The 21,188-nt window shown below is 39.1% G+C and overlaps 1 protein-coding gene across 3 annotated transcripts in view; it reads right to left on the bottom strand.

Annotated features, from left to right (window-relative positions):
- The window catches only part of EPRS (glutamyl-prolyl-tRNA synthetase), a 60,237-nt gene that overhangs the window by 14,194 nt on the left and 24,855 nt on the right, over positions 1-21,188 (bottom strand). Inside the window, exons 13-27 of one of the 3 annotated variants that reach the window (XM_026657687.2) lie at positions 18,776-18,886; positions 16,881-17,017; positions 15,237-15,444; positions 13,542-13,654; positions 12,388-12,505; positions 11,913-12,293; positions 10,735-10,944; positions 9,469-9,723; positions 8,405-8,638; positions 7,181-7,446; positions 5,709-5,760; positions 4,417-4,626; positions 3,909-3,981; positions 2,907-2,986; positions 2,360-2,461 (exon numbers count right to left, since the gene is read on the bottom strand). In XM_026657687.2, the coding sequence (XP_026513472.1) occupies positions 2,360-2,461; positions 2,907-2,986; positions 3,909-3,981; positions 4,417-4,626; positions 5,709-5,760; positions 7,181-7,446; positions 8,405-8,638; positions 9,469-9,723; positions 10,735-10,944; positions 11,913-12,293; positions 12,388-12,505; positions 13,542-13,654; positions 15,237-15,444; positions 16,881-17,017; positions 18,776-18,886 (2,550 nt within the window). The remainder of the gene's footprint in view (positions 1-2,359; positions 2,462-2,906; positions 2,987-3,908; positions 3,982-4,416; positions 4,627-5,708; positions 5,761-7,180; positions 7,447-8,404; positions 8,639-9,468; positions 9,724-10,734; positions 10,945-11,912; positions 12,294-12,387; positions 12,506-13,541; positions 13,655-15,236; positions 15,445-16,880; positions 17,018-18,775; positions 18,887-21,188) is intronic. The other 2 variants (XM_026657688.2, XM_026657689.2) reach the window with 2 other exon arrangements.

The raw sequence follows: 21,188 nt of genomic DNA, 5'->3' as shown, positions 1-21,188 counted from the left end.
CTTCTATAAACCAGTAGATCTAAGTCTCTTACACATCGTTTTCATGCACAGAATGGAAGAGGAAAACAAGCTTTTCTGACTTTTCAACTCCCAACCAATTTCTTAACTTTGAATGAACAAATCATTGAACTGAACAGGAGAGGTTATTGCTTTCAAAAGCTGGGTTAGCGCTTCAAACAAACTGGTTCTGGTGCTTAGCCAGCAAATTTTACAACTGAACATTGACTTAATATAGCTCTGAAACTTTACTATGCAGAAGAAAAATGTAAACTACTAAAAATAATTTAACACAATACTGTACTGTATTTGCCCTTGGGGGGGGAGGGGGGGGTGTCCTCTGCTGCTGCCTGATTATGTATATCTGGTTCCAAATGAGGTGTCTGGTTGACTGGTCAGGTCGCAACTCTGGTGTTTGTAACTCCAAGGTTCTACTCAGAGTTTAGCCTTTAACAGAGGCGGTCATTTTCAAATTTAATAAAACTATTTAATTTAAATAAAAGAACCCAAATTAAAAAGTCCAATTTTTTTAAGTTTTAAAAAAAAACAAACAAAAAAACATTAATTTTTACCCACCTTGAAATTAGGCTAAGTTGTTAACAATTGTATCTACTCAAATAATCACTCTTCCTCTACAGAGAAATTGCATGCTATAGCTCTACTAGGTGTAACTGAAATGACTCAAGGTGTGGACAAATGTGCCACAAGTGCTCATTGGTCACTTCACTGGCCCAGCTGTGATCGCTCTTTAAAGATTCTGTGGCTGCGTGCCGGTTTGGGCATCGTTGTTTGAAAGGTTCCTTATGGCAGTGCTGCATTGGTGCCACCGTTCACTGCGGTAGCACTACCGGGGGTGCTGAGACAAGCACAGAAAAATGGTACAATTCAGGGACTACTCCCTCCTCAAGATCCCCTTTCATGTAGTGCCAGTCTACCTAGTACAGTCCCCCTTCTCCAAACACATTTATTCCACTCCAAGCCTATGCACATCCATGATTCTCTATGCTCTCCTCCCTCCCTCAATCAATCACATTCACTTTGCCTGACCCCTTCTGCATCATTTAGGCTATGCAAAGCAGCTGTAAACCCAACTTAACTGGCCAGGCAATCCTAGCTGCTTTGCATTGCTCAAGAGCCTTTCAAAACAGCCAGACAGCAGGACAAATCTGGCCCTAAAGAAATTAAGATAAAAGATTTAAATTTGATATTACACTGTCACACAGTGAACTTAAGGGGGTCAATGTTCAGCTCACATTGATGCTGCCAATGCTCAAATATATATATAAAAAAAAATACTGGGACTTCAGGCCAGCAATCATGGGAACAGCAGGCAGCTAACAAACCATGCTGGGTAAAAAAGGTCTGTTTTCATCATTCTGAAGGAAATAGTGGGACTTGCTGTGAGTCTGTCCAGGCAGAGTCTAGGAAAGGGCAGGAGACTTAATAACGTCAAAAGGTAAGGGCTTCAGGATGAAGCCTGCAAAAGAAGCCTGGGAGGACATCTGTAGAGGAACTGACCAAAGGACTATTTGGGAACTCTACAGTAGGGGCAAATTTGGGATATAAGGGATGAGAAATCCACTCTGTTCCCAATGATGTCATAGTTGGGGAGAAACAAATAGACAGGATACTAATTTTCCTCTTGTAGCAAAGTGCAGTCCTGGTACAAACAGACACTTAGGGGGGAGGGGCAGTAAAAATGGGTGGCAAACTAACAAGTACATTGGGAAGCAGTGACCATTGGCCAACTAAAGATATTATCTCACCCACCTTGTCTCTGTTTCATAAGTATACATACTGTACTGTTACAGAGCCAGGTCACTAGCTAAAAGCAAAGATCAGTAATACCGTATATACTCATTCATAAGCCAAATATTTTTGGTAAAAAAGTGACGCATCAAAGAGCATGGGTTGGCTTATAAATAGGTCAACACCAAAATTTGATGATTTTAAACTCTATGGAATCATTGAATTGAATATCTAATACATTGTAGTTTTGTTTACCTGAAGCATCTGAGGCATGGAGCCCCTCAGCTCCCTGTGGCCGCGGTTTGCTGTTCCCAGCCAATGGGAGCTGCGGGAAGTGGCGCACCACTTCCCGCAGCTCCCAGTGGCTGGGAACGGCGAACCGCAGCCACAGGGAGCTGAGGGGCTCCAGGCTGCAGACGCTCCAGGTAAACAAAATGTCCTGACCCGCCAGCGGCTTACCCTGACGGGCCAGGAGCCAAGGTTTTCCAACCCCTGAAATATAGGGTCGGCTTATGAAAGGGCTTTACCTATCCATTTTGGGGGGGTGGGCTTATAAATGAACGGACTAATGAACGAGTATATACGGTAGTTAAAAACATTCGGTGCTTTGTACCTCTTCTGCTGCGTCTTCATACGTAGCAAATGCCGTGTGTCCTTCCTGCCAAAGGAACTCACGAGTGCGCAGGAAAGGCTGAGGATGTTTGAACTCCCAACGCTGGCAAGAAAAGGAACTTTTTAAAAAAAAACATTCAAATTCAGTAGTATAACTGAACTACTTAGATTGCGTTTTTTAAAAAGCTATTTCTTTGGCATTGATCAAAACTCAATTTTTCACTTGTATGCCACTGCAAATCCCAGATTCTGGGATTAAAAAGGAAGTTTGGATTTTTTTAAATAAAGGAGTTGAACATACTTTCACAATGTGATCCTTTTAAACTAATATTTTATTTAATTATTAATATAGCATATAGCTATGCCCACATGCCAAAACACATTACATAATGAAAATATTAATTGTTTATATTTTGATTAATATTGGTATGATGCCATCTCTTATGGAACGATTGTCCTAATAAATTTAGAAAAAAAAATCAAGCATACCAAATTCCTTGCGATGTGCTTCACTTTTAAAAAATAAATGGTTGACTAAATGCACCTACCACTACGTTGCACCACTGATTAAGCTTGATAGGAAGATCTCTATGTGACTGCACCCACTTTGCAAAGGCAGGATACATTACTGCAAAAGGAAAGAACGAAAAAAAAATTTTTTTAATTATCTGAGGAACAGGTCTCAACTATAATATACATTCTTTGTGCTCCATTGTGAGGATTTCACTTTTCACATCTTCTGTCCCACTCAAGTGAAATTCTGCAGTGGACACACAACCTTAATGAAAGGAATATTTTTGCTTCGCTCCAACTCCTCAGGTAATATGTGGCTTCCTGCTGGTCTGAAGCGAAGTGGTTTCACACTTACCTCAGAACTCAAAACACATCTACTTTAGTGACTCTTTATGAAGGCGAAGGGGAAACCTAGCTACTTTTTACATGCAGTTAGTTTTCATATTATTAAATCATTGTCTTTCATTAAGACTAGAACATCTAGATGCATCTAGATTCATACATACACACAATCAGCTAATTAAGAAATTTTCATGATAGCACACAATCATATTACAATTTAGTATACTGTATCTGATTTAACTATGAGTTGCTCCACTTTTGTATCTTAGTTATATTTAATGACTTTACAATCTGAATATTAATGAAAAAACGGTTCATAAGGTAAAATACAACATGAACAATGAAAATGATTTTTTTCTTAAACGCAAAATTGAATAAAAACCTTTCATCCCCAAAACTTCAAAATATTAAAGAAAATTCCAGTCAAAGAGCCTTCTAAAGTATTAAATAAGAAAACTTTAAACAATTTGCAATTTGTGTGTAAATGAAACTTCTTATAGCTAGTTTATTGGAAAAATTTAGAAATGTTTCAAGTTGTGATGAAAAATTAAAATTTTTTCCTGTAAGATTTTTCCAATGTTCAATCATAGTGTCCTACCTACTAGACCACCAACTGGTCTCAAAACCACAACAGGATTCTGCTGTATCAGTTTCTCATTCTGAAACTGCTGATTACTTGCATGTTAGTTTCTTACCTGTTTCACTTGTAGGACGTACAGCAATTGGTTCAGCCAGCTCTGTTTTACCAGATCTCGTAACCCAAGCAACCTAAACATTTAAAATATTAAGTTTCCTTCAACTTGATTTATTTTGATTTAAAATAAAAATAGATCTTAAAGCTCTAGGTTCCCTACCACCTTCATTAATTACACAATATCGAAGCAGTATTGAAATAATCGTTCCAACAAGAACTGACAGACACCTGCATAGATTCCTTTCCACCCCTCCTTCGTATTGGAAAGTAGACCTCCAAGCCCCCTTCAAAAACAATATCAGAAAAGGGCTTACAAACTTTTTACTGTTTTATATTTGACATCATTGCCTACAGGAGCAGCAGCTGTTTGCACAGCTTCTGGTGGTAAGAATATAAAAATATCTGCCTACATCATCTATCTGAGCACTGTCCTTAGTTTTTAAAAAGAAACAGTTTAGCTAAAGTTAGCTGTAGTACATGAGTGCAGTAAACAGAATTCTGATGTGTACCTCAGGGGCAAAGTCAGCAATATGAGTCTTCTCTTTTTCCAGAGCAGCCTGGGACACAAACATGGGAAAGTAGCAGTTTTCTACACCAAGTTTCTTGATTTCACCATCGAAAAAATCCTTGATGGTTTCCCAAATGAAAAAAGTCCATGGACGAAGAATGTAGCAGCCACTCACATCGTAGTATTCAATCATCTCTGATTTTGTGATCACCTGTAAAAAAGATTTTTTAAGATATTAAAGTTCTATTTGCATGCACAAAAAAGCACTACAATAATTCAAACCTAACGACACCCCGCTCACAAGAAGTTGATCAATCAGCAGTTTAAAATGGCTGTAATTTAAAACCAAAAAAGCCAAAGAGAGCTTGTAATCAAAGATTTAACAATTATATTTAACAATTTCCTCCCAAGAAATGGAGGGGTTGGTGCAGAAAAGGTAGAGGCTCAGATACTACAGGGAAAAGTGCATATTTTCTGGCATCACTTACAGATAACCTCTATGACCAATTATGGAGTGGTAATAATTGGTTCTGCAAGGATTTTGACACAGTTCCTTTATCCAAAAAGATAAAGAGTGTCAACGCAGGAGCTTGAAGGTGAGTAATAAGGTGGGAAACGTAAGGGATCCTTAGATCTTAATGAGGGAATGCAAGTGGTCAATCGCTCCCTCACCCTAAGAAAAAAACAGGCATAGGCCATTTTAATGATCAGTGTTCTTCACTCACTACAAAAGGCCACCAAACACATTATTCATTAATCGTGGCAAATGTCAGTGTTGGTGAAACGTGCCAGTTTGACAGTGGCAGAGACAGTCTATTTATCCAGAAATCCGGTACTGTAAGCTTCCCTCCATGCCCCATCAGTGTCCGTCAAACGCTGCCCTGCCAGGACTACCTGAGGCACAGTAGTAAGGTCAAACTCATTTCGCACTGACCACCCATAAAAAATGATAGTAACTTTTGCTTACAAACCATCCTGAGCTAAACTCAGACTGCTAACTAACATCCATCAAATACTTACCAAGATCCTTAGTGTTTCACTGCCAGAACGTATTCAATAAGGGTTTGTTTTTTTTAAGCAGGTAACCATTATATAACTTATACAGCTTCACAAATTTACACAGCACTTGGAAACAGATGTCCAGAAATTAAAGAAAAATGCTGGTAGCAACTTATGGAACAGGAGTTATATTACAAAAAAAATAAAGGAGTGGCCAAAAAAAAAAAAAAATAATCCGTATTTTTGTGAAATATGTGAAGTGAAACAACTCAATTTAAAGTGATGCACACTTACCTGAGAAAACCAATCAGAAAGATTTTCTTCTTTTTTAGCTTCTAGACCGAGCCTATGGAATTTTAAAAGAACAGAACCCTGTAGTTTAGGTCACTGCCAAGTGGTGAAGGTAGCAATAAAGCTGCATGCTTTAATGTTTTTTGGGGAAAAGAGTCCCTTTTAATGTAATTAAAAAATCTTGTTAAATGTTAAAGCATATTTACCGTATATACTCGTTCATTAGCCCGTTAGTTTATAAGCCGACCCCCCAAGATGGTTAGGTAAAAACAGCAAAAACTGTATGACCCTTTCATAAGCCAACCCTATATTTCAGGGGTTGGAAACCTTTGGCTCCCGGCCCCTCAGGGTAAGCCACTGGCGGGTCGGGACGTTTTGTTTACTTGGCGCGTCTGCAGGCATGGAGCCACTCAGCTCCCAGTGTCCGCGGTTTGCCATTCCCAGCCAATGGGAGCTCCAGGTAAACAAAACGACAATGTATTAGATATTCAATTCAATGATTCCATAGGAGTTTAAAATCATCAAATTTTGGTTTAGACCCTTTTATAAGTCGACCCCCCGCTTTTGATGTGTCACTTTTTTACCAAAAATATTCGGCCTATGAATGAGTATATACGGTACTTCAGTGATCTGCAAACACCCTTTTTACCCTATCCTTCCAAACCCTACCCCTCCCAAATTTAACTTGTTTCAGATCACGATGCTCCCTCTCTAACAGGACAAGAGGAGCATTCATACAAATCTCAGCTGTTCCTGTTTAGATCCCTCCCTGCACCACAGTTACATGCCTCGATGCATCAAGCTGTGAAATTAAAACTTCCAAATAAAAGCCTGATTAGAGTATAAGCCTGATCCAGACACCTAAGTTTGTTTTTTTTAAACCCTAAGTTTCATAGCTCAACTCATGCTATTGTTTGGCTAGAGAGTTTTGTGACGCTGTTAAGGTAACTTACTTGCTTGCTTTCTGAAGGCTTTTTGCCTCAGAAAAAATATTAGTTTTATTTCAAATGAAAGATTAATCCTACCACCTCAACCAAAATAAACCATACTAGCAATAATGGCAAGATCTTGCAAGAAGCTGAGCTCCATCAACTCCTAGCAAAGTCAATGACAGTAAATCATGTATTAGATGCTCAGATCAGGTCTAAGACTGCAGAATCCAGTTTTCTTGCATAGTTTCTCTGATTCTCCACCATCTCTGCCAATGATATGCAATATTTGTAATGAAAACAAAAGTGTATTATGCTTATTTTATAGTATGCAATTTACAGTACAAGGATTTTACTCCCTCCTTATATTAACTATAAATTAGAAATGAACATGATTAAAAGAATTATTAATGGAATGTGGCATCATTTCTTTTTTGTATATTCCCACACTACCGATACTAAAAATTTAAAAATATTGCTCTTGATTTAGCTCTGTTCAGCCCTCCCAATTTAGATTTCCTGCAGATGGATCGCTAATTTCTTTACCTGGTCTGTTTCTTAGGCCCTTGACCTTCTCCTGAACCGTCTGAGGAGAGGCCATTACCACCTTGGTCTTTCTGATATTCTTTCTTCTGAGTATCACTCTGTTTCTGTTGCTTATTCTGCTTTTCAGACTTGTTCTCCTTCTCTTTTTTTTTCTTATCTTTATCCTCAACACCAGTGGCAGAGACAGGTTTATAGTCTACTCCTGCAAGAGACTTGTACTGGGCCTTCAGTTGAAGCAGTTCCTGCACTGCTGTATCTATTTTATCCTTTGATTTGAAGTCATTCCCACGGAAGAACAAGCAAATAAAGAGAAATCAATATGAATCACAGGAGTAAATGGACCTACAGATGTTCTACATATACACACATATCTGCTACATCTTCTACTCCTGGGGAAATTCTGCGATAAAAAATTAAATTCTGCATACAATATTTTAAAAATGCTACTTTTTTTATTTGTCAAAAATAAAACAACATAATCACATCAGTTTCAATTATTTTGGTAATTTATTTAAACTACAATACAATGGATGGAGAATGGGAGTGGGGAGCACTGGAAAAAATCCCCAAACCTCCTTTGTCTAATAGTAATGTAGCTAGATTTGATGCTTTATTTCTAGTTATTAGTCAACAAATATATGCAGCCATATGCTCAGTATTACATCATAGGCAACTGAAGAGCAAGTGAAGGCTAGGGAATCAAACTCACAATTTATATTGGCTACTGACCATCTCCAGAAAGGTCAGTAGTAAACAGTTCATGGAGTACATTTTGATAAGAGAATTTTTCAGTACAAAATTTAGACCAGTTCTAATCACTAAAGTACCATAAAGGCCATATTGTCATTTACAATAAGGCTCCTTTATACCACTCCGGCAATGTAAAGGAGCCACTTTTAAACCTGTTTTACTTTTACACTCTTGGGGGGAAATCCACTAAGAACAATGGGAACAATCCACTAAGCAGGCAGGCTGCTACATTCTGCTCTGCCCGAGGGGACAAAGCCCGCCCCACACCTACCTCCTCAGAAACACCTGGAAGCCCTGCCCCTCCACGCCAGGCGTGCTGAATAGCGAGCAAGAGGGACAGAGTCATTTGCTCACACTCCCAGCACCAGCGGCGACTGACATCTCCGCAAACACACATCACTAGCCCTGCTCTAACATCAACTGAGATGTCTTCTAAGATTATTTTTAAGGAAGTTGTGTTTTTAAAAAGTTTACCTTTTCTGCTTTTCCTGCTTTTAATTTACGGACCTCTTCTCCTTGACAAGCCACCTTGTTAAACAGAGCTTTAGCTTCTGGTGTGTCTGGGCCATTGATTTCTGTGCTTGTTGTTTGGGGTGAAGCAGATATCTGAGTTGCTGGCACGTGTCCTGGCTTGTAGTCCTGCCCAGTCTTTTCTTTATACTCTGCTTTCAGAGAAAGGAGGAGTTTCACTGCTTCATCTACTTTATCCTAAGGGGAAGACAAAAAAAATTCAATGGTCACCGGAGAGGATTCAAAAGTAGGTTAAGAAAAATCTTTTTTCTCTACTAAGAAAAGGCAACAAATAAAACTGGGCAGGCAGCAGAGTCCAATCTGTATCTGGCCATAAGCAAAAGGTGTGTGGTGGTTAGAGAATGAAAAGAACAGCCATCACACAGTGTTGAGTGCTACCAGGATTGAAGCAGAATGGAGCTCTCTGATCATCTTGTTAACAGCAAACTATTAACAAGGGTTATAGCCGAACACTGAAGAATGTGAAAAAGCCTTTCCTCCTTCAGGAGGAAACAGAAGATCAAGGACGGCATTTGCGAGACCAGCGGCTTCTGAGAGCAGATGAATTTTTCTCTCTTGCTCCTTCTTGGTGCTATAACTCAAGGAAACAGATTTTCCTTTTAAATTCACTCTGTGGCTGGGGAAAGCCTCATTACTTTGGTAGTTTGAACTTTTGTTCTCCCACACCACACCACGTTACACTGTTTTAAAATTAACAGTGCTCAAATTCCATCCTGGTCGTACAGATTCCTCTGTCTACCTGCCAGTCCGACTTTTCACAAATAGTGGGACTGTGATACTAAGAGAAGAATTTCAGAACTGCATGTCTCAGGAGTCAGAAATCCAAACCTCTTCAGAGATACAGGAATACTTCACTGGATTGAATACAGGATTGGTGGTTTAGCTGCCAGAGGCAGAATAATAATTTAGGAGAATTAGTTCAGGGTTACTTGGTAGAAGACTTCCACCCAGTGGTAAAATGTGGAAGAGTTAAAACTGAAGAAACTCTATATTTACCACTATTATACCTTTGAAGCTTTCTCTGCTTTGAGTCTGCGAACCACCTCCCCTTGTTCTGCTACATTATCATAAAGAGTTTTGCTGTCTATTGAGCTAGAGGGTATCAAATTATTGCAGGATACAGGAGAAGGAAGAGTAGCAGCAGAAGAGTATGTAAAAGGAGGAGCTGTAGGTGGATTTCCAGGTTTGTATTCTTGACCTGTCTTTTGTTTATATTCTGCCTTTAGTGTTAAAAGCACTTTCACAGCAGCATCTATTTGATCCTGAAGCAAGAAGAGAATACAAGATATATGTAAAGGTAGAAACAAAATAATGGAAAAGATAACACAATCTTAACTAGAGTAGCACTACAACAGTGGTTCTCAAACTTTTGTACTGGTGACCCCTTTCACATAGCAAGCCTCTGAGTGCGACACCACCTCCCCGCCTCTTATCAATTAAACACTTTTAAATATATTTAACACTATTATAAATGCTGGAGGCGAAGCAGGGTTTGGGGTAGAGGCTGACCGCTCGCAACCCCCCATGTAATAACCTCGTGATCCCTGGAGGGGTCCCGACCCCCAGTCTGAGAACCCCTGCACTACAATAACTGCTGTAATACACTACCTTAGGGCCAAATTCTGTTTGCCTGACTCTCGCAAGCAGATCCCAGGAACGAACAAGTCTTTAATAAGGGGAGTAGGATTTGGCCAAAAGTGAGCTCTTTGTAATTTTACTTTATTTGTCAGACCTACTGCAACAAGTCACACACCAAGGATCCAATCATACAGCATTCACACATTCATGGCTCCCCAGTGAAGTCAACTTGGCCCCAGGTGGGCACAGCAGTCCAACCACGTTCAGTACATTGCAGGATTGGGGGTCAAGTAGGTTAGATTATGAATTGAAAAGTATTAAATGGGGACTGTCAAAAAAATAACTAACAAATTTCTGTTATTCACCCCACTCTAGATTAGTTTAAAAAGCTACAGCTTGCTTTTCACCATTTATGTCTATGTTACGTAGTTCATTCAGCTTGCACAATAAAAATGATCTGGTTAGTTTCCCTTTCTGGTTCTCATGCACTAGCACAAGACTGTTGTGAAGCCAAATAAAACAATTTAGGAGAATTAAAGATAACCTAATTGAAATTAAAAAAAATAAAATAACGAAAATACAGAACAGAAGAAAATGGGAACAGAAGCAAGTTTTACAAAACCTACAGTGGGCTTAAACTAAGCTGAATGTCTCTCTTTCCATTAAGAAGCCTTTAGTATTCAGTGTCATTATACCTTTGAAGCTTTCTCTGATTTAAGTCTGCGAACCACTTCGCCTTGTTCAGCTACTTTACTGTATAGAAATTTGCTGTCTATTGGACAAGTAGGAACAGGAGAAGGAATGAGCACAGCAGGTGGGTTTCCAGGTTGGTATTCCTGGCCTGTCTGTTGTTTATAGTCTGCTTTTAGCGTTAGAAGCACTTTCACAGCAGCACCTATCTGATCCTGAAGCAGGAAGAGAAAGGGGGAAAAAGAAAGTTGTAGAAAGACAGAAAGAATAAGGTAAGTTGTACTGAACAACAGATCCTTTTTTATAAAAAGTAATACCAAGTTTACAAAACCTTGAGTATTGTATATTCATAGGCCATTTATTACTATTAGTTCACCACAACTTGAGTAGATCTGGTAAAGAAAACATTTACCTTTGAAAGTAAACCCTCAGATATTATTTATTTGTATTGTTGTAGAACTTAGGAACCTCAGTCATGGACCACTAAAGCTACAATATGTAGATATATGCCTTCATTCAGATTCTGTAATGCCACAAAGAAAGCCTAATTGCCAAAATATTTAATCATTAAGTAGGAAATGTCAAAAGTTTTCCTTCTTTTTGTGATTGGCTTTGCTGTTGTTCAAAATAGTTCCATATACTCACCAAAAACTGCAGTCAAGAGAGAAAATCAGCAAGTACTTGACAATTTTTACATTTATTTATTTATGAACAATTTTAAGCAGGGAAACTCCTTCTTGAACTGTTAGATTCCAAATGGTTGACCTAATTCAATCACTTCTTTTGAAAAATGTTGTGGAGAAAAAGGGAAACAGACTATGATTGAAAACTTTTGCCAGGGACCAGTTTGACATTCCGTATTTGGTTTGGGTGGGAAGACTTGTTTGAGCCAGTTTCTGGGAAGAACAAAAATCTGGAAAATGTAACAGTTCTGCTCACATCTAAGGGACCTAATTAACATTCCTCATAAATATTATTGGGACAGAATTAATCATATCAGTGCTACGTGGAGAACAACACTTGAGAAGAAAGGTCTTAGAGAAACCCAACCCAAGTGAACTTAATGAAAGCAAGGGAGGAAAACATAGGTTCACTTACATCCTGGGAATATACAAATATTCATGAAATACTGGTCTCTTAATTAGTTTCTAAAAAAAAAAAAACCAAAAAAAAACCCCCTTACCTTAGGGGCTTTCTCAGCTTTCAGTTTTCTGACCACCTCCCCTTGCTCAGCTACTTTATGATAAAGAGCTTTGCTGTCCAGATTGCTGGAGGTCTGAGGTGTCGAAGAAACATTTGGTACTGCTACAGCTGCTGCAGGAGGATTTCCAGGCTTATACTCCTGGCCTGTCTTCTCCTTGTATTCCACCTTCAAGGCCAATAGCTGTTTCACAGCTGTGTCAATATCTTCCTTTGCAGCCTTTTTACCTTTCAAATCACGAACTACATCACCCTGAGCAGACACTCTGTTGTAAAAGACCAGGGGGTCCTCAGATGGAGCAGAGGCTGGAATACAGGTATCAGCAACAAGTGGAACAGACTTTCCCTTTGAAGTTGAACTAGCCTTTGAAAACAGAAGCAAGTTCTCAGTGTTTCCTTTAAAAAAAATTTTAATAGTAATGTTATTTATGAAAGCCTTTCCTAAAAGCCTTATTTACCTCTTTCTTTGCAGTTTCTGCTTTCGTCTTCTCTTTTGAGCCAGATGTTGGCATTTCCTTTGTGTGTCCATCAGGGATATAAATCAAAACGCATGGGGCTTCTTTACAGCTATATGGGCTACAGAAAGAGATTAAAAGAACTAATGTTTTATACACTATCACTATAGGGCCACTGCGCCAATAGGAAAGACTACAAGCAGCATGCCTACCAAACACTTGTTTGGGGGGGAAAGTGGGGGGGAAAGAGAGAAAAGATATTCAAAACCACTTCTTACCCTACACTCTCATTAAATACTCTATTGCAAAAGCAATGGCATTTCTGATTGCAACTACTTAATGTTGTCAGTTCACATTCTGTATTGATCAGTGTACTGTAATGGATGTTTATTTCTCTCACAATTTCTCCATCTCACAGCTCCCTCTCTTCCAGGCTCTAATTCTCATCTCATTTAGTTGAAATAGCAGCTGAATGCAGCTTTCCCATCTCTTCTGCATAAAAATCCAGATTTGGCCATCTGGATTTTTTTACAGCGCATTCTAAAGACCTTTAGGTTTTGCAGCCAGCATATTCTGTAGATGGGAAACAAATCAAGTGTTTGATAGTGGATGGGATCGTAAAGGAATCTTATATACACTGATGATGAAAAACTATTCAGTGTTTCACTCAATAAGGTATATACCTAATATAAACATGCTTTTCTCTAATCAGGCAATCACCTATTTTATTCCATCTCTGGGATTCTTGATTTACATATTCATAATGAATACAAGGAAAACTGACTCCCTCATTATTTCAGAGTTTCCTTGTGCTCATAGAAAATGTCACCTGGATGACCGTGCGCGTATACATGAAGGCTTAACATAAACGCAGGCCTAAAATGACATTAAGATTTTTTTTAAACTATACTTAACATTTGTATATAGTGCCATAGTTGTGCAACTGCTATACCTAGCACAATGCAAGATATAGAAATTTGTGTGTATATTAGAATGTTTTTTATTTTTGCTGGTCAAGAAAAAAATAAATTTCTTCCTTAGGGACTTCAATATTTGTGTGTGAATATATTAAAAACAAAAATGCATTGAAACAGATGTTACAATCTATAAGGGCAATTCTTAGACTATATATGGAGTTTATTTACAAAGCTGCTTACCTAACTGGTTCATAGGGTTGATCACAAATAAAAAATCCTCTTCTCTGAAGTTGTATAATGTCTCCTTTTTTCAGCTCCTTAAGGCAAGGATCACCTAACATCAGTTCTTCTTGCTGTAACAGTTAAAAGCAAATTAAGACCATTTCTTATGAGCATTGTTTAAAATAATGCTAAGAATTATTGTAGCTGCATTGAAGGATTCCAGAGATGTTCCAAATTCACAACTGCTGAAGTGTCAATTAATCCCAATGCCAATGGATAAGATGCTCTCAAGGAGATGTGCTAGCCTCAGAATATGCTAGGGTGAAAGAGAGCTTCCAAACCATCAGTGCCAGCAGGCTAAAGAGTCATACATATGGTGGGAAGTCAGTGTAAGTTATACTGAGAAAAGTTAATACAGTATTTAGTTCTTATGATTTAAAAACAAAAACAAAACACCTCCGTCTTCTTGAGGTAGAAAAACAAATAGGAACAATTACTGGAATATATTTAAAGATTTTTCCCCTCTCCTGAAGCATGAAAACAAAAAAATTCAGTTAACTATGCAATAAGAATGTGAACAAAATACTGTCTCAAAGCATTCCTTCACACATTACTTTTCTGCTACTGTCATCAACAGACCCAACTCAGAGTGTCTATGCATTCCCTCTCTTACTGAAGAGTCTCAGTTTAGATCCCATAGTATCATCCGGGGACACCGGGTTGGAAGAAAAAGTGACAACTGGAAGAAACTCCACAGAACAGTGCCACATAGTTTAAAGCAGGGGTTCTCAAACGGGGGGTCGCGAGGTTCTTACATGGGGGGTGGCGAGCTGTCAGCCTCTACCCCGAACCCCGCTTCGCCTCCAGCATTTATAACGGTGTTAAATATATTAAAAAAGTGTTTTTCATTTATAAGGGGGGGGTCGCACTCAGAGGCTCTCTGTGTGAAAGGGGTCACCAGTACAAAAGTTTGAGAACCACTGGTTTAAAGTGTCTTGCACAGAGATAGCGAGATACAAAACCCAGTAACTGCAACTATAAACCCTTTCTGTGACAAAAAGAAAATGTAACAAGTTTTATCAAAAGAGCCAATGAAGCAAAGTCTTCCTAAAAACTATACAACTTCAACTGTAATGTTTTATTCTGTTTGCTAGACCAGTAGTTTTCAACTTGTGGGTCCACAGACTATGTCTAAGATTTCCAAAGGGTCTGTTCCTCCAGCCAAAAATTTTTTTGAGGTCTGCAACTTGGGGGGGGAGAGGGGGAGGGGGGTTTGAAAACCACTATACTAGACAATGAAACTCTGCTAAACACACTGATCTCCTATCAGGTTGCAGCTTCCGTTAACTTCCAATTTGTTGTGCAACATAAAAAGCTTATCTATTTCAAAACAGTGCTACGTGTAAAGACTCTTCACTAATATCAAAATGCCAACCATGAGCCAGATCCTCAGATAACATAAATGGACTTACCTTCACTGAAGATCTGACCCCACAGACATTTTTGTAGCCCAGAAGAGCATATCTACATTTAGAATATAGATTGATGGAATCTAGCTTAAGTTACAACTACTCAAACTGCTTTGAAATGCAACTTGAACACTTGGGAAAAGACAGCCGAATACCTTTAAAAAAACCCCCAAAACTGGTGCAGATGGTAAGGAGAAAAAGTAAGCAAAAGCCGTGTAGATGAAGAGGGGAATACATGAGTTACCTTACTATTTCGGTTGACATATTGCTTGAAATCTTCATCTTTACCTAGGACAGGTTTGGTGATTAGATGGTCATAGTTAACACAGACGGCTGGAATGAGAGGCGCATGTGGGGTCTCTGCAAGCCAAGTGATCTTAGTGGTTTTTTTGTAGTCCTTGTTCTCCATGTTCAGCTTGGCATCAATGGACACAATTTTCCTGCTTGAGTTTCTACAGAAGAATCAGAAAAATGTGATGAAACCACATTTTTACACAACAATTATGGTATATATTTGAATTTCTCTTAAGACAATATCAAAAATATGGAAATTGTTGATCAAAAAGGTTCATGACAAAAATAGTCTTAGAATGTATTGTGCATGAACTAGAAAGAATATATTTTCTAGGACAGAGTTCTGTAACTCACTAGCCATCAGAACTCTCCAGGAACAGATACAAAAAAGATCTAGTACAGATTCTCGTACAAGATATTTTTGTTTAAAAAAAAAAACCTTACTAGTGGTCAAGTATGTGTGACTGATTAATTTAAAGTCATCATGCATTTCAATTTATTTTTAAAATGCCATTTAGTTTCAGAAGAAAAGGGAGAGAATCTCATTGTTAGGTATCAATCTGCACTATTCACATGAGTCTGAAAGGCTCTCTTGATTAAAAAACTGAGAAGCACATTAATGACTTAGAAAAGAACATTCTCTTATCATCACTACAGGCCATATTCAAAAGGCTAATCTGTTCCCCACCCCCCAATTCACTTTTATTCCAAGTAAAATATTTTGGATCAGATTAGGATTTATGTGAAAAAAATAGCAAATTAATTATTCTGGTAACTTCTGAATCAGTACTTTGCTATGAAGAGATAGCAAAGGGGATAAGCAGTCTCTCTCTATATTAGGATAGATGTACTTTAGATTTACATCTGTGATTGGTATATTGTTGCCATCAAGCAGAGTCTTGGGATGCTTTTTAATACCTCTCTATACTATAGATCAAGAAGTTATACGTAGAAGTATTCAAAGCTTTGGAAAAACCACCACACAGCAGGCATTTCTGAAGTATTTCCATTGTTTTAATTTATTAAAAATAAATCGTAAAATGTTGTACAAGGCATAGAAAAAAGCCTTACATGTTTCCATAAACCTTCCGTCTTCCTAAACTTTCAGCACAACGATTTTGAAGTTAGTTACATCACATTCTAATTTCACTTTTTTTTTTTTTTTGCGCAACCTTGTAATTTAAATAGCCAAAAAGATTTTGTTTTTCAATTTGCAAGAGCATACGTTCACTTTTAGGATAAGAGCTCTTATAGCAAGTATCAGTCACAGAGCAGATTTGCAGGCTGTTATATAAGGTGACATGGGCTTTTTTTTTAAACTTCATATTGTAAGAACTAACAGACAGTAACTTCTACAGAAGTGCTTCAGTAAATTGAATAAGAAGAATTTTTATGCAATATCTGACCTCACTGGTGATTTCAGACCCAGAACTACAGTAAGATGTACTATTTATTAAACAGGCAGCTTTGTGATCCATTTAAAAACGATTATCTGTGCTATCTTTTAATATTTCAAGATGCAAGAAGGCTATTCTTGTCAATAAAAAACTGAGGTGCAGAAACCTCTAACTTGGAACTACCTTATACATGTTACCTGTGTATTTTAGTGATGATAATGTTGCCCCAATTTATGAATGTAACAGTCTCTCCCTCAGTCAAAGTCTCTGCATCTGCACCGTCAATCAGCACTTTGGAACTGTACCACACAGGCTTCAAGCCAACATCAGCATTCTGTGTATTAAGAAAAATTAAAAGTTGGTTATCATACAAGTTGACTGGCTTAGCTAACAGAGCTGAGTCCTGACACACTGCTCTATATGAGTGTATTCAGAAAAGGAATTACAATACATATCATATACTAAAAGAGAATCATCATAACTAGAACAGGGAGAAGTTCTCTCCATAGGGCAAAAGGAGGGATGGGTCTGAGCAGTATTGCCACTTTTACACAAGTCATGATATTTCATGCTTTTCTTAAATCCCCAACTCCCAGAGTCATATGATTGCAGGAGAATCTTGGCTTTTATTAATAAAATGAGTTTCTAACCTCTGGGGTTGCAAAGAAAAGCTTGAAAATGTAACCCCAATGCAGCCTGAAAGCTCCAAAGTCAAACAACATAACTCAAATGCAATATAGTCTTAAAAAAAAAAAAAAAAAGGTCACCCGATTTTTAATCCACTCTCTTTATATTTTGGGGCCTGTCATGATTTTTTAGTTTGGGTTTTGCAATACTGTCAACAAGAGAGTTTTATTCGTTCCTTTCCCAAGACATGCAGTCTGCAAGGACAGAGATAAGGAGGAGATGAAATGTGGTAGCGAACAATTTCTCTTCTCCTGAGATCTGGCTCCATCTCTGGTCACAAGCAAAATGAGTTTAGGAGTCTAGATCAGGGGTGGGCAAACTTTTTGGCCTGAGGGCCACATCTGGGTGGGGAAATTGCCTGCAGGGCCATGAATGTAGGGCTGGGGAAGGAGATTGGGGCACGGGAGGGAGTGCGGGATGTATGAGGGGGCTCAGGGCAGGGGGTTGGGGTGCAGGGTACAGGAAGGGTTCGGGGTGCGGGCTCCGGCCCAGTGCCGCTTACCTGGTGGGGCTCCGGGGTGGCAGTGGGGCTAAGGCAGGCTTCCTGCCTGTCCTGGCCCCATGCCGCTCCCAGAAGCAGCCAGCATCATGTCCCTGTGGCCCCTGGGGGAGGGGGAACAGAGGGCGCCGGGCACTGCCCTCCCCTGCAGGTACCTCCCCTGAAGCTCCCATTGGCTGCGGTTCCCCGTTTCCAGCCAATCGGAGCTGCGGGGGGTGGTGCCTGGAGGCGAGGGCAGCGCACGGAGCCCTCTGTTCCCCCTCCCCCAGGGGCCACAGGGACGTGGTGCTGGCCACTTCCAGCAGTGGCGCGGGGCCTGCAGCGCCACAGGGGTGGCAATCTTGCAAGCTGGATCCGGCCCGCGGGCCATAGTTTGCCCACCCCTGGTCTAGATCAGGGATCGGCAACGTTTGGCACGCAGCCCGCCAGGGTAAGCACCCTGGCAGAGCGGGCCAGGCTGGTTTGTTTACCTGCCGTGTCCGCAGGTTTGGCCAATTGCGGCTCCCACTGGCCACAGTTCGCCATCCCAGGCCAATGGGGGCTGCGGGAAGCAGCGCGGGCCGAGGGATGGTCTAGAACATCTCCTGGTGGACACGCCTTTAGCAATTTTTAAATTAAGACTGAATTAGATTTTCTTTCTAGAAGATATGATCTAATAGAAGTTAATTCAGAGAAATATTATACAGGAGGTCAGAATCGATCACAAAGGTCCCCTCTAGCCTTATAATGTATGAAAAGCACAGAGATGTCAAAGTCCCTACCTTGAGCTCATATTTTTAGTGCTAAATTGTAACACTAGACACTCCCTCCTGGGTCCCGGTTGATTGCTCTAACCTATGGCTAGCATCAGTCTTCATGATCAGTACCATACAGTAGTTATTAAAAGACGACAAATACATGCACAACCTTTGGATGTTTGGCCACTTCTTTCATCTCATCTAGGGCTTCAGGAACGTTCACAGTGACCACTTCATCCTTCAGTAAAGCAGTATACCGAGGTGCCACTGGGTCTATGACCTACAGGAAATAGAAAGAAGATAATCGTGACTGTTGGGCAGTGTCAGAGCAAAAGATTACATGAAACAAAGTAAAGTGAAAATATAGGACTATTAAGTGGTATTCTTTGTGTTACTGCACTTGTTTGCCTTTTAATGCTACTTTCATTGAAAGTTATAAAAGCAAGACAAACAAGAAAATATATAGTCAAAAGTGAGCAATCCTTAAGCAATTTTTCAGACCTTCCACAAAAAGGTCTATATTTAAACAAGCAAAATTGTTGATAGCAAACAGAAGCTGCAAATCTGGTACTATCATACAACAAGTAAACCTGATCTCAAATCAATGCTTCACTGGGAAGGAAGACAGTAGAGCTATATTGGTGTAGTTGTACTCTGTATAGAACTACTAAATCTGCCTGCTGGACCATTTTCTTTCTAGATAAATCCATTTTAAAACAACACATTGGATGCCATATTTTAGCTACCACAGCTATGATCCTATGTTCATTTCTCACAGACTCAGAGATAGCTTTGCCTGTGTGTAAGGAGTACCAGTTGGGTCTATAATATTAAGAAACACCATTTTAATACAGCAGCATTAGATCACTATAATAAGGCAATACCATAGTATTAAACTCGTGAGTTCCCCACAATCGTGTCTTCTTGCCAAACTAGTTACCACGGCAGCCTCTCCCTATATTTTTTTTTATAAAGTCTGTTTTCACCCCCCTAGCACCACCTTTCACAGGGCCTCTTGAATCTCTTACAACTTACTTTCATAAAACATTTGGAGGTGCTTAGAACAGTACAGTACACACAAGGGGCAGTGGAGGGCTAGCAGGAAACAGTGGTAGATTAACTGGCAGGTGAGTTGGGTGCTAAACTGAATGAGTGCAAGTAAATATTTTTATGTTTATCCTTTCACTGCAACAGGAATGCACAACTAAACAGCAATTTTACAAGTAAACAGTTTGTCAATCTATTTTATACCCAAATTGCTCGGCACTAGCAAGTATGAGTGTGCTTTGGATTCAGAAGTCATACATTTATCAGTGAGTCAGTATATGTGGAAGCCAAGCCCTTAAGGTGTTTCAAACAGATGTAATAGGAAATGGCTTGTTAAGGTACCTCAACATCTAGAGGCCTTATATGCTCCTGTATAATTTAATAACTAATATACATAATTTTACAATTAAGGTTATCATTTGTTTTCATTGTTATAACCATGCCCTTTGTTTTAATAATTCAGTACAATATTTCCCCAGGTGACTGTCTTTACAATGTAACAGCATAATAAGAGCTCTCTGCCTGCAGAGATCTTTTATATCAAACTGGGAAATGTATAGGAACAATTTCTGCCCTTGTTTATATTATTATTGACTCCAATGCAACTGCCCCGGTAAAGGATGACAGAATTTGGCTGATAAATATGGTGCTACCCAAGGAGCAGGAGTTTCAAGACACTTAATTAAAAAACTGTTTTAAATATATTATCAACTCCCCATATTTTTAAAATCCACTACTCAAAAAAGTTATTAGTATTTATGCAGCAACAGAAAGAACCAATTGATAATCCTTTATAACACCAAATGGACCAAATACAAAAGGTAGGAAGGTATACAAGACACATGCCAGACGAGCAAATACTACTTAAATGAACAGATCTGCAGTAAGGCCTCAGCAAAAACAAGCAGGAATCCCAATGCAAGACTTACAGGCATTCACACAAGTTATACAGCCAGCATTCTAATGATTCGCCTTATTATAGTGTCCAAGCATTCACTGCCAAGAAGCAACTAACCATATTAAGATGCAGTATTCCTTATTTGACACTCAGCTAAGAAACATCAAAAAGGGAATATATATATATATTCATTCAGGCACAGGAAATACACAAGCCCTCAGTACTTTCACTCCAGAAAGGAAAACTGGACAACATGAATTGACTGGAATAGAGTTTCCATCTATTTTGACAAATAAGTCGAAACAGAACTGGGCAGCATTTTAAAAACAGGAATAATGCATTTTAAATGGATTTGTGCAGCTCTTATTACCTAAGCAAATGTGATTGTACTATGAAGCTGCATAACGATGGCTTATGCTACGTACGCTTACGGTACTGTAAGCCATGTGCTAAGGCAAAAGAAGCATTAAGTAATACCTTCTTACAGATAGCTCGCAGCTTGAAAGCAGAAAAATGAAATGCAGAGTTTTCAGATCAGATTCACAAAAAGTATCATTACCTTTCTGCATAGTTCTAAGTAAAACAACTCAATATTGGTTTGGCAAGTCAATATGTGCTAGCCCATGTTAGAAAGAGG

The sequence above is a fragment of the Terrapene carolina genome, unplaced genomic scaffold, assembly GCF_002925995.2.
Source record: "Terrapene carolina triunguis isolate 2854851 unplaced genomic scaffold, T_m_triunguis-2.0 Scaffold262, whole genome shotgun sequence".
NCBI classification, from domain to species: Eukaryota; Metazoa; Chordata; order Testudines; family Emydidae; genus Terrapene; species Terrapene triunguis.
The sequence above is the reverse complement of the archived record's forward strand: the minus strand, read 5'-3'. Positions and strand labels throughout refer to the sequence as shown.